General features: G+C 38.0%; 1 protein-coding gene across 2 annotated transcripts in view; it reads left to right on the top strand.

The window, feature by feature from the left end:
- cntnap5a (contactin associated protein family member 5a) overlaps positions 1–13334 on the top strand; it is a 114876-nt gene extending 101542 nt beyond the window's left edge. For both annotated transcript variants that reach the window (XM_079663208.1, XM_079663209.1), the window contains exons 23-24: positions 3105–3179; positions 8255–13334. In XM_079663208.1, the coding sequence (XP_079519334.1) occupies positions 3105–3179; positions 8255–8451 (272 nt within the window). In that variant the 3' untranslated portion in view covers positions 8452–13334. The remainder of the gene's footprint in view (positions 1–3104; positions 3180–8254) is intronic.
- The last annotated feature ends 239 nt before the right edge of the window (positions 13335–13573 follow it).

Below are 13573 nucleotides of genomic sequence, written 5' to 3'. Positions count from 1 at the left end.
ATACTGCCTGTGCTGCAGCACCTCTTTTCACCCTCTGTCTGAAACCAGAGCCCAGTATGCTCTGATTGGTTATAATTAGCTGGTCAGCTCTGTTGTGATTGGTCAACTGTTACATCAAAAGTTACAATGTGTTGGAGCGCTAGCTGACCAAAGTGTGAGTGTTACGGAGTGATGTCATTATGTTACGGAAGTAAACAAAGGAGTCCAATGGACAAAAAACCCAACAGGGCCTCTGTTATGTGGACTCTTAGCTTTAAGCAGCATGAACTACTATAGTGATTTATCCTGGTTAAAAGTGACCCAGTTCCGGCTACCAGAAAACCTGAGTGAAGCCTAAAAATAATAACTGCTAACCCACTAACTTGTCTTCGTGTCACAAGCCCCAGGCTTTCTAAAAATGAAAAATGAAAGCAGAACTATCAGTGTAATGGACTTCCTGTTTTACAGTTTTAAGAACTGAGTTGTGCCTCGTGACTCGGGAATGTAATTAAAGTCTGTCCATCCGGGACACATTCCCGCTGTGTGACAGAACAGATCCCTATTTAGTTTTACCACTGGTGCTTCCAAACCAGCGTCTTTACAGTAACATATATTTATTTTTTACACTTCAAATGATTAGTACTTGCCTTTAGCCACTAAGTCATTATATCGACATAACTGATGGTCAATTATCAAGTTTCAATTTAACACCAATAAACCCTAGAATATCGTTGCAATATTGATATTGAAGTAGTTGCTCAGAAACATTGGGATTTTTTGATTTTCTTCATGTCACTCAGCCCTGGTTCTTGCGCTGCCTACTTTTAAGGATTCAAGGATCATTTATTTGATCATTTATTTATTTATATATCCTCTAGAGCAGGGTTGTCAAACTCAATTTCATCACGGGCCACGTAGGAATTATGGTTGCACTCAAAGGGCCGGTTGTAACTTTAAGACTATATCAAAATACATATATAAATATTTAATATATATAAAATAATGCATTATATTACATGATTGCCTCTGCATTGGATTATTATCTGATAGGGTAATACATTCATAATTAACTACATCTGAAAGCAGAAGTCTAGGGCAAGTAATTGAAAGTATCTTCAGTGAGAATGTCACAAAATGATTTAAAAAGAAAAGCCAAATTCTGGGGAAAAAATAAAGTGATATTTAGAAAAAGATTCTGAGAAAAGGGAAAATTCTGAGAAAAAAAATTCAAATTTGAGATGCATTGTGGGATATGTAGTTTATGGGCAACGTGCTTCTTTAAATCACCATGTAACCGTATAATAAACATATCATATTCTTTCAGAGCTCTTGTCGGGCCACAGAAAATGAAGTCGCGGGCCGGATTTGGCCCCCGGGCCTTGAGTTTGACACCCCTGCTCTACAGCATGTGTTGGAACTTGCATCAGGAGCATATAAAACAGAGCAACAAAAACAATGGTGAATTCTTTGGGCGGAAAATACGGCCGGTGACCCAACATTAAAAATGCTTCATCCTGAAATAATGCTGTCTGAGCACCAAGCGTCACTGATGTACACACACAGTCTGTCAGTAACCAGGTGTAATCTAAACATCTAGCCAACGCCATATTGCCCCAGCATGTGTCTAAGTCTACATCATAAAAGATAAATACATTTCAGATGGAGTCCCGTCTGTCGAGGCAGCAGATTGAGCTCGGAGTTGGCTGATTCTTTCATTCAGAGCATAATGAAAATGTTGTCGTTGTTTTTGCCGCTACATGAAAAAGCTCATCTCGTGGAGCTGTAACATGCCATGAAACCAACAGCCACTAGCTTCAAGGCTCATTCACCACCACCAGTCAGTGAGACACTATGGCTCGGGGGAAATGTACCAACACGCATCAGCTAATCTTCCCTCATCGACACCGTCCTCCTTCCTGACTACTCTCGGCGTAAAGTGGTGCAGTGATGACAAAGTGGTCATTGCAAAGACATTTTGGAATATTGCAGAATATACGTCAAATCTGTGGCAAAACTAATGGTTGCGGTCGGATGGCTACGTGTTACCACCGCTAAGCTAAAGGCGGCTAATGTTTAGCTTGAGGTCGTTTAGTACGGTAGTCTCATTTAGTCACTTGTTAGCATCCGAAGTTATAATGACATATAGAAGCTTCGGACATTCACAAGGGACATTTTGTGATGCATCTTATGTTAGATGAAAACAGGAAAATCTCTTAAGCTTGTGTTAACCACAGACCTCATTTCTAACTTGTTCAAAAAAACGTTGAATCGAGGAAACTGGATGTGCTAAAATGCTAACTAATTTCCTTGTTTTACGACTCAATCTTGCACCATCTATTCAGGAATTGAAAGTCTATGATACTGAAGTAGCACCCAAGCACTATTTTGTATGCTTACATACTGTCGGTATTAGACATTAAGTTACTTTAGGCTTGAATGCTCTGGTGTTTGGGTTTGTTTGAGGTTTTTCGTTGTAACCTTGAGGGTTTACCTGTTAAGGCTGAAAAAGAATACCCTACTTTTAAACAAAGAAACTAGCAATCTTAACCTCAGATATATATACCTGTTTACTAAGATTGTTACCACATAAGTTATTAAGTAGTTTACATGAAAAAATAAAAAATGTACTCCTATGAGTTAAAAGGAACAAATAACACCAACTCCTCTTTAAAATAAGGACCCTTTAAACCAATATGAAACAGAAATGCCTCGACTAAACTAGCAGATTAATTAATAAAAACATTATCAACAATGTAATTGGCTTATTTCAAAATATCAAAACGAACAACTTTGGTAAAAGATATTGTACTTATTGTCTAATTTAACTTACTCAGTTTAAACACTGACGTTGTTATAGTGTTCCCACACATGAGAGGAGACGATGACATTTAAAAGTCAACCAGAGCTGTGGAGAGAGAAACCCGATATGCAGGGGGTTGAACAAAGAGTAAAAGAGAAGTGAACCTACAAGTGATTACCATGTAAAAATAATTCAGTGTTATTCTAGAGCTTAAAAGTAAAGTGTGACAAGCTGCACTTCACCGGTGAAGGTGACAGTCAGAGATTGCAGAGATCCTGACTTCATACTTTAATGTCTTTCAATTTGTCTGTTTCTGCTTCTCCAGATCAAACTGTGACAGCCAATAAGGATAAGGAGCAACACGGTGGCGGCACACAGAATGATCTGGCTGTGATAGCAGGTCTGTTTTCCCTCTTCTTCTTCTCTCTCTCTTTATTTATTTTGTAGCTTAATTGAAAGTGAGTCCCAGTTGTTTGTTTTTTGATGTTCTCTCCATTTGCCTCCATCCTAATATGTTTGTTTCTTCCCCGGTCTCTTGATAAGTCATTGCATAAGCTCATCTTCATTACTGACACTAACTCGGTTATGGTGGAAATTGAATTGAAGTTGATGATGATTATTTCTGTGTGCTTTCTAAACAGGGAATCTCAGCCTGTTTACATCCTCCTACACATTTTGTGGAGAATAAACAGGCCCTGGGCTGATCCACAAGACCAGTATAAGACAAATACATTAATTTCAATATATATAACTTGACATAATTGGAAATACATATTAGATCCAAATCAAAATGTCAAGACAGTTAAGATAAGAGATAAGATAAGATGGTACTTTATTGATCCCAATTTGGGAAATTATTTTTGTTGCAGCAGCGTAAAAGACAAGGCATTTTACAATAAAGCAAAACTACAAATAAACAAGAATAGAAATAAAATAAAATAGAAAATATACATGTAGATATTATATATACAAATATATATATATTCAAAAATATATGAGATATGGAATATTAAATATTAAATATTGAACAGATTATATATGTGTAAAATATACAATGTGGTTTTATTTCAAGATAAATAAAACCACGTTGTACATTTCATACATATATAACCTGTTGAATATAGAGTGAAGGGATGATAGCTCTCTGCTGGGTTTTGGGTGGACAATATAATCTTCAAACTAAAGAATATACTGATGTGTTCACAATATTTAGTTTGAATGAGAAGAAGCGGAGCAACGCATGCAACACAATGAATAACTTTGGGATTTTAGCCTTTGCAGACCATTGCACCAAAAAACAAGAACACACACAACAGGAAAGGACAACCCCCAAAAAGCATAATAGGGCCTCTTTAAAAACAATAAAAACTGATATCACAATAAAACAATAATGATTATGATTATTATTATGATATCAGTTAAGCCCCAAGCTGTTTTTTTTTCAGGACACTGTGTCTCAGGGGATCTTAATATTTAAGAACCTATTAATGTGTTTTACCAGATTCACGGAAATAATCTCAGCTAATTGATAATATAAACCATTTTTACCAAAACACAAGTCTCATAAGAAGCATCTAAATGACCCCTTGGCGAAAAATGCTAACGGACATTGGCACAGAACTCAAGATAAAAGTACCCTTATTACTTATCGTAGCTGCACATACAAGATCTCCGATTAAAGCTGAGGTTCCACAGATTATTTAGGTATATAGTATCATCACTGAGTGATCCGAATTTGCGACAGGGGAAGCAAACACAGACATCACAACACGTACCTTTACGTAGCTTCTAGGGAGATCGTTTCACCGTAGCTGTTAATCTGATCAAAAGACGCGTTCAATGGCATTAAATGACAAAAAACGCGGATGAATCGATTAATCCATAGGTTGATAAAGTTTCTGGAAAATAATTGGAATGATTTATAATCCATAATTCCATTTTTATGTAAAAATCGCAGAGCAAAAGTTAGCTGCTATTGGTAGCCACCAAAGTGGCTGCTGCTTCCGGTCTTGGCTATGCGGCAGTATAATACACACACATGACCAAATAAGGACTATGTGGGAGTTCCCCTCGATTCCATTGGCTCTGACGGTTAGAAAGAGATGTCACATGTCAAAATCCAGCAGGGGGGGCCAGAGATATGAAAAATCCACCCAAATGGCCCCAGAGGAGGTTTTTTTTGCTAAATGTGTCTAAAAAGGTCAAATATCACTTGTTTTACATCAATCTTGATACAGGGTACTTATTATATGTTGTACTTTGGATTCCTAAAGCTTTTAGTCTACTAACCCATCATCCAAGGTTAGTTTTCACTATAAGTACAAAATATGTTTTGGACGGACACTATAATTTACATTTTTTTACCATGTTCAATCTCAATTTTCTTTAAAATAAAAAACATCTATATTGAATCTGACTTTTCTACATCCAACTGACAGGTTTATCATTACTTTGATAAAAAACATTATTAATTTAACCCTTTTAGAAGGGAAGATATGGTCATTTTCGAGCCTGAAACCTGAAAAACAGGCTCTGGGTTTATCAGGTTTTAAAGATGAGTTGCACAGGTCCAACGGTAACAAGCACCACAGTCTGCCTCACTAATAACACATTGTATCTTGTTTGAGTGCAAAGAAACATTTCAGAACAGTCATTTTCCATTTTACAGAGGTTTCATGTGTTGCATGGCAACCAGCGGGACTCCAGGAAGATAATAGTCCCACAATTGTATTAAAGAGACATTAGAGCGCATCAATCCTCTGATCGAACTTTCCAACAAAGGGAACGAGCATTTTCAAATGTTTTTAATTTTCACAAATGACCTCCATAAAGCCAGTTTCATTTCTGTGCTTCAGTCAAAACCTGCACAATAATGTAAACCTTTTTCACCTTTCCTAAAGGCTTTCTTAGTGTGTAAAATTAACCATTTTCAGATGCAAAATGGTATGATTATTTATGTAAAAACACACATTTAACATATTAAAAGAGGTAATACATTAATGCATAATGAACTCAATGGTAATATTCTGTTATTATACATAAATAAATAATAGTAACTCAATTATTACATTCCCATAATGTTGAAATTAGAAATCCCTTATCCATATAAATGTCCAATAATGGTATTTATGTTAACATGAGGATGATTTTCTCACAGTTAATAGTGCTTCAAAGAAGTCCTGCATCTAGAGCACAATTTGCTCATAGATATTTGAACCCTTTTTGTTTTCATTATTATTATTATTTTAAATCAAATTACATTAACACATCAAGGAAACTTGCAATAAAAGCATGACAAATCATCCTCACTTAAACACCCTAATGACTCATTTAATTATCTGTATGTCCATATACATTTTCATGCAGTTGCCACGACGAAACAGCTAGTAATTGAAGCACAATTATTTAAACCACTAACTTATAGAGCCTATCTACTGCTAAACTAATAATGCTAATGACTTCCCAGTTATTCGGCACAGCATTTCAAACTAAAAGCCTGAGTGTTTGTTCTTTGCAAAACATTGCCATTTAAATACCACACCCAATTATCAGTCACCTGCACTGAGATGCACGTGTGAAAACACCTGCAACCAATGAAACACTTAGTGGAGGCACATTGTGTAGAAGAAGAGAGGTTGCTATGCACTGAACGTTATAATGATTGTTTGAATGATGAGAATAAACAATGCATTTGTGTTCATAATCTATTTATACAGCGTGTTATAAAGGAGAAGGTTGAAGACTTAAGATAATTCTGTTTTACCGATCGCAAAACACCGTAATAAACACTGCCTTTGATATGTCCCTGTATTCTGAAAACCACAAAATGAAAGCAGAAAGAGTGACTTTCATTTACCTAAATAATAATAATAATACGTTTACTATAAACAAAAACAGCAAGAAAATATATATTAACCTTTAAATACCAAACACATCGACAATCCCTGTTTAAAGGTGTAATCTGAAACACCTTCCACAAATGCAAAACAAGTTGTACACTCAAAAAAACAGATCTGCAAATATGCAAAGATTACAGTAAGTAAAGGAAAAGCATTTGTGAATATCTTTCTCGTATTTATAAGTTAGGATCTGGCATTTGCTAATCCAGTTTGTGTTTGTAGATCTCAATTCTCTGTTGGTGGATTTTCATTTTACACAAACACTTCGCTGCTCCAAACCAAACTCTATTTCAGGAAGCGCTTGATTTACAAATCTCTGTCGCATTCGTTGAAGGTGTTTCAAATTACAAATGCACGCACACATTATCAATCTGTTTACCAAAATGAAATCAGAAACTCCTATTTGGAAAACATATTTGCGGGGAAATGGCATTAGAAAAGTAGTAAAATCAGAAAAAGAGGCAAGGACACGTCAGAGAAAAAATTGAAAAAGTACAAAACCATGGAGCGAGAATAAGTAGCAGCATTATAAAAAGTGAGTGATCGTATAAAGTAATCAGGTAGCGGCAGGTGACAACATTAATATTGTGTAAAGTGTTTATTGCACATAGCACTCATTAAAGTAGCAGTCACAGTAGCATTAATGAAGCAGCAGGAACAACATGAGTAAACAATGATCATTATATATTGAACATAGTCGTGTAACTGCACAATAGAGCTGGGGGGGGGGGGGGGTGTGGTGGTTGTAGAATCTACTGCGTGAAGGAAAGACCTCTCCATATTGGGACGATGTTCTCTCCATTTGCCTCCATGCTAATATGTTTGTTTCTTCCCCGGTCTCTTGTTGAGTCATTGCTTAAGCTCATTGTCATTACTGACACTAACTCGGTTATGGTGGAAATTGAATTGAAGTTGATGATGATTATTTCTGTGTGCTTTCTAAACAGGGAATCTCAGCCTGTTTACATCATGCTACCAGTTTGTGGACAATAAACAGACCCTGAGCTGATCCAGAAGACCAGTATAAGACAAATAAATCATTTGAATATATATAACTTGACATATTTGGAAATACATATTAGATCCAAATCAAAATGTCAAAAGAGTTGAATATAGAGTGAAGGGATATTAGCTTTGTGGTGGGTTTTGGGTGGACATTAGAAGCTTCAAACTAAAGAATATACTGATGTGTGTTCACAATATTCAGTTTGAATGAGAACTTCCATAGTAGCATTAATGAAGCAGCAGGGACAACATGAGTAAACAATGAGCATTATATATTACACATAGTAGTGTTACTGCACAATAGAGCTGGGGGTCTACCAGGGGCCGTGGCGGTTGTCAAATCTGAGTGCTGCAGGAAGGAAGACCTCTCCATATTGAGACGAATATTACTCCATCCAAACGCAGATTTTGAGTTCAGAATGTTCTGGAATCTACTCTGCGACAGGTCAGAGGAAGAGAAGTTGCCATGACTAATTCAGAGCAGGAAGTGGAGGAAGTTAGCGGGGACAGCCCTGGTTGACAGCTCTGTTCCTCTGTGTATTTTAATACGCGTGCCCTGCTGTGTTTTCAGGTGTGGTCACAGCGGTGGTCTTCATCGCTGCCTGCGCTCTGGCTGTGATAAGCCGCCTCCTCTACCAGCAGCGCAGGGCCCGGAGGAGCGGCAGCATCAAAGAAGAGGAGAACAGACACAGCATGTACACAGACTACAGGACAGAGCTGCACCTCCACACCTCAGTCAGGGAAAACATGAAGGAGTACTACATCTGACTGCAGAGTGCACGCTGCGGACCCTCAGCCACAAACTTACCTCTCTCTTCTAAAAGGACAAACAGGTGGACGCGCGCCGCTGCAGGATTTCTTACAAAATAACATCTCCGCGCCCCGGGACGTCTCCCGGGAACTCAAACCTGTAGCCTGTAGTCCACTCTCGTAACGCTCCAGTGCAAGCAAGCAGCTGAGTCTTTACAGCTGTTAGTGTTTTTGATGTTGGTAAAAACTGAAGCTGCTGTGGTTTCTGTCGTTGCAAAAATGTGTAAAGCAAAAGATGAATGTTCTGCAGGGACACGACGGGTGCAACGAGCTGCTGTCCATCCTGAAGGCGCACAACTTTTTAGTTTGAAACCCTCAAACACTGACTCCTTCCACGCGACAGCGGGAATCTCTGAATTGCCAGCGAGCAAAAATGTAGGCCAAGCCTGTAAGATATGCGCGCATTCGAAGCTGTCTTTGTTTTTCCAGTGGTGGTGAATGTTGTAGAAGAAGTAAAAAGGGGACAATACTGCCTATACTGTATGAGTGCCTAATTTGCATACAAGTTTTTATTTTTAACATTTAAGAAGTTATTCATGTGAGTTGCACAAAAGCAATCACATTTACATAGAGGAGGTTATTGTCATTCCGTTCTGCTACCCACACCACACAGAATAAAAGGGAATCATAATTTCCCCGTCATGCACGACATCGCTCAGTAATATTTATTTCACCGAGTTGGTTTCTTCTCAGGCGTTTTAAAGTAGCATGGATTTGACAAACCTTAATCCTGTAATCCGTTGTTAGCTGGATACCAAACTATCCACACGTTCAAGAGTTTCAGTTGTTCTTGTCCCTAACAAAGCATTGTACACCATTCAGACCACATCTTATCTTTCTTTGGATCTTTAGCTAATCACCTGGATTTTATTTAATTGTGCAAATTGGCTTGTGAATTTTTGTAAGAACATAAGGATTTGTGTATATCGTATCATGAAAGTAGCAGAAATGAGAAACTAATGGAGAGGATTATTATATTAGAATATATTAAAGTAGTCATATATCGAGCACGCACAGAAAGAGGTGACTGCAGTATCACCCAAACTGCCGTCACGCTAGATTTTGCAGCAAGTAAAAGTATCTTCAGGCTCAAATCCAATGCATACAGTTATTCTGGCAGATCTGGCAAAGCTCCCAAGCGGCGTCTTTGGCGGTCTTTAGCAAGCGGGCAGCAGATTGGTCCGAACAGGAAGTGTGGAGTTCAGCGAGTGCTTACGGAAACTGGGTCAGTGGAGTTCGCAATCAATCACAGCAGAAGGCTTATTGTTGCTTGTGAAACTACAGTTAGCTCCAGGGTCAGCATGTCAGTCACAGCATTTCTCTGCTACGCTTTGTCGCAGTACTCGATCGAGTTTGTACCGCTGGTTAGGGTTTTATTTAAATAGCTAGCTTTGATTATATGGAAAAACCAAGTAGACGGAAACGGTGCGTACCGAACTCAAAAAAGTACTGGTACAAAAGTTGAGTTCATTATTTTTGCAGCGCTTCGAGCTTTTTGCAACCAAGAAAAAGACCACTATGTCACCTGACTTCATTGTTTTTTTTATTTATGTATAACCTTGATCACAGGGATTAGTGGTGTTTTCTATATAACTCAAAATGATTTTCTATATCCATCTGACACTGGTTGATCCTAAGAAAAAAAAGCATACACACTAAAAAGGCAAAGAGTTTAGAGCTAGCCAGTAATGCACAAATCATTGAACACAAATTAAAGCATGGACTAAAAGTGGAGACTGTCTTTTTAACGATCCATGCCACTACTGAGGTTAAAGACAGTGACCCGCAGGTGTTGCCCGGGGTTACCTTAATTTAAAAAAATCTGCTTGCTAGGACTTGGCTCATTATGCAGAGGCTTCAGCGGCTCTCAGGCAGGTTAGCTGTCTTTGTAAATGTCAGTCGTACTTTGAGCTTGCTGAACACGAGGGGTTAACCCCTAAGAAAAGCTGAATCTGAGACTGTTTTTGGTTTTTCTTCCTGTCATGAATGAATGAATACATTACAATTTGTCCTCTTGGGATCTGTACAAAAGGTCCAAGAAAGCGTTTCAACAATTGTGAAGACATTTCACTCCAATTCTTTGGACAAATGCACTGACGGACAGAGAGACTGATTCTTCCTGGAGCCCCCCCCCCTCCCCCCTCCCCATCCGCCTCCATTAGGCTTAAAGATTACCTACTGAAAAAGACACAGGAGAGTGGCATGGTCAGAAGATAGGGTCTTCATCCTTTGGGCCCCATCTGTGCATGTCTTTGTAATCTAAGTATGTCTCAAGATGTGATAGTCTGCAGATTTCAAGTATCAGTGAATGAATACATACCTCTCAGAGTGTTTTGGTTGTATTGCAGTAGGCAATATCATGTGGTTACTTCTTCTTCTTCTTCTTCTTCTTAATGATTTGTATAGCTGCAGTTTTATTAAGGATCTATTGTATAGATGTATAATTTAATAATAAAAGTCAATATATTGATTAACCCTCTGTTGTAAAATGGCTTGACTTTAACTTCTTTAAAGAGGGTCATCTGTGTTTTCCCCCAAGGTTCAAATTCAATTCAAATCCAATATTGATCACTGAGTTTGGTGCTGGGAAGCTAGAGAGGGATTCGAACCTTTTGGGGATCAGGAAATAGTTTGTATGAGCCGACCATGTTGAGCTGAACTAGTGGTTTATTTTAGATGCAAAATGGGTTAACAATGACTCCACAATCTACAAATGTAGTAAACTGGCTCCTCACAAAGACAGGACTTTGACAGTGTTATGTTGTCATTGAACCATTATCATTTGGATAAGAATGTAAGACCCTAATTATGTTAATCAATCTGGACTAAAACATGTCCAAAATTCAAATGGATTTTGATGCAAAACCTTTAATCTGGACTCCTGACCGCTGATTTAAAGCTGGGAGAGGCCGTTTATTGTTGGCAGCATTGGGCAAAAATACCACAATATCCTTTCAGCATCTTTTAATTAAAGTAGTACTCCAGGAAAGGTAATTATCTTAAAAGAAAATGACAGAATTATAAACATACAGCCTTCCTCTCTGTCCCTCTCCTGAGCCCCTACATGTGAGCCCAGGGAGATGCATGTTCGTCTTTCAGTAACGTTTACAAGTACCAGTCATTCATTTCAAACATTATCGTGAGTCTGATCCTGATGAAGTTATATGGTGGTTCTTTGAAATAAAGCAGTCCTGTTTTCTTTGCAATCTTATGGGACTACACAATCCTTTGAGATTACATACATGACAACAATGGAAAATAGTTTCAAAGACAAAAATAAGAACAATGCATTTTACTAATCCCATAGGGGTTAATAAAGTCCAACAGATTCAGTTCTCCACACACACACACACACACGCATCTTTTGGAGTCTTGTCGGAGGCTTTAGTCCGATCGGGACTTGAACCGAAAACCCTTTAGTTCTCTATTCAGGTCCAGACTGAGCTACTGCTGCCCCCAAAATGTTGCTAATCGTCGTCACTTGAAGGATATATGATATGCTTTTAATTTTTTTTAATTGATGCCAGAAATATCCCGCCTACCTCAGCTTTAAGGGCATTTGCATCATGGTATTAGTGAATAAATGGAATTCCTTTCAAATTTCCTGGATGGCTCGGAGTCTAATTCTGTTGCAATACGGTCATGAGATAGTGTCAAATACTCCCAGCCTATGCTAATTTGGCAATTAAATGGAAAGCAGTATAGAATATTATGAAACTAATTTACTATTTTCAGTTCATCCAGTTATATCCTGTTCTAATTTGATGAATATTGCATCTGCAAGAAGCGGGTAAAAAGAGTTTTGATCTCTCATAACAAAAACATGAAAGGTCGCGCTAATCACTTACTCTCAAATAGCCATGAAAAGTATGCTGTGGGTACTTGCTGAACACAATATCAATGAAATAATACGAATAATAACGTGGAAAATATGTTATATTTGGGTCTGATTTCATAAAGAGTGATGCATTCATTTCACCATGCATGTTTATGAAGTGCAGATCTGAAAAGAGTACATTCATTTGACATGTTTCTACTTTAATCTTTGCTCTAAACACAGAGTTTTCTTTTTTATCTGGGGAACACATTCGATACACTTTTTTCCAAACTTGTTTCTTAGGATTTTCCGCCCTTGCTTCCTCATACTTTGTCTTCATCGCTATGTTCTCTCCCTTTTTGCTCTTGCCGGTTGACATAAAACGCTTCGCCATTATGTGTTTAATGTGATATCCAGAAAGCTTTCCCTGGCGACGAGAGGCTTAATCAGCATTGTGTGAACTCGTTTGGAAAGGGCTTGAATGTAACAGACGTTAGTTTAAAAGTCATGCACTCCAGCTTTAATTGCAAATCATCAAATGACTCCAATTAAATACATCATTTTCCACACCACTCTTTCCGAAAGTTACAAAAGTGAGGGAGACTTCTTTATTATTTAGTAAAAGCAGCTATCATTTCTTCTTTGCCCACACCAACCAGTGCTCTCTTTGTGCACACCGGCAATTAATCTAATGACATTAGAGCATCAGATATCATATCATTAACATTTGTCTACTGGAACTGCGTCCTCTGCTCTCACAGGAAGTCAGGAGTGCAACAAACGTACGCGACCCTGAAAAGCGTCTGACATTCTCAGCCAGGCACATCTTTAACATATGTAAATGTATTCATTTTGTTCTGCTTATCAATTCAAATGCCTGTACAGATATATTTTCAAAGGAAACTATTTGGTACGTGGTGCCCCTTAGTCTCTGCTGCTTCAAGCTTTCATTGTATGCTTTGTGTGCCTCCTAGTGCCTGTACTGTGTGCACAAACAAAAGTAAATACAATTTCACACTTTGAATTTGATGTCTTATTTCTTTTTTGTTCCCATGTTGGCCTACTTTTCCTTTTTTTCTTTCAAGGCTCTTGTCTTCCATACTTGGAAGCATGTCTTGCTCAGTGTTACCTTGGAGTGAGATACATGCTTTGCAGAAGATAGTCATTGGATATAAGCACAACTACATATTTTAAAGGGGCGCTATTATTCTAATTATCAAGTTCATATTTGTATTCGGTATCTCTACTGTGACATGTCTCCAT

This window comes from Notothenia rossii (assembly GCF_949606895.1).
Source record: "Notothenia rossii genome assembly, chromosome: 2".
NCBI classification, from domain to species: domain Eukaryota; kingdom Metazoa; phylum Chordata; class Actinopteri; order Perciformes; family Nototheniidae; genus Notothenia; species Notothenia rossii.
The sequence above is the reverse complement of the archived record's forward strand: the minus strand, read 5'-3'. Positions and strand labels throughout refer to the sequence as shown.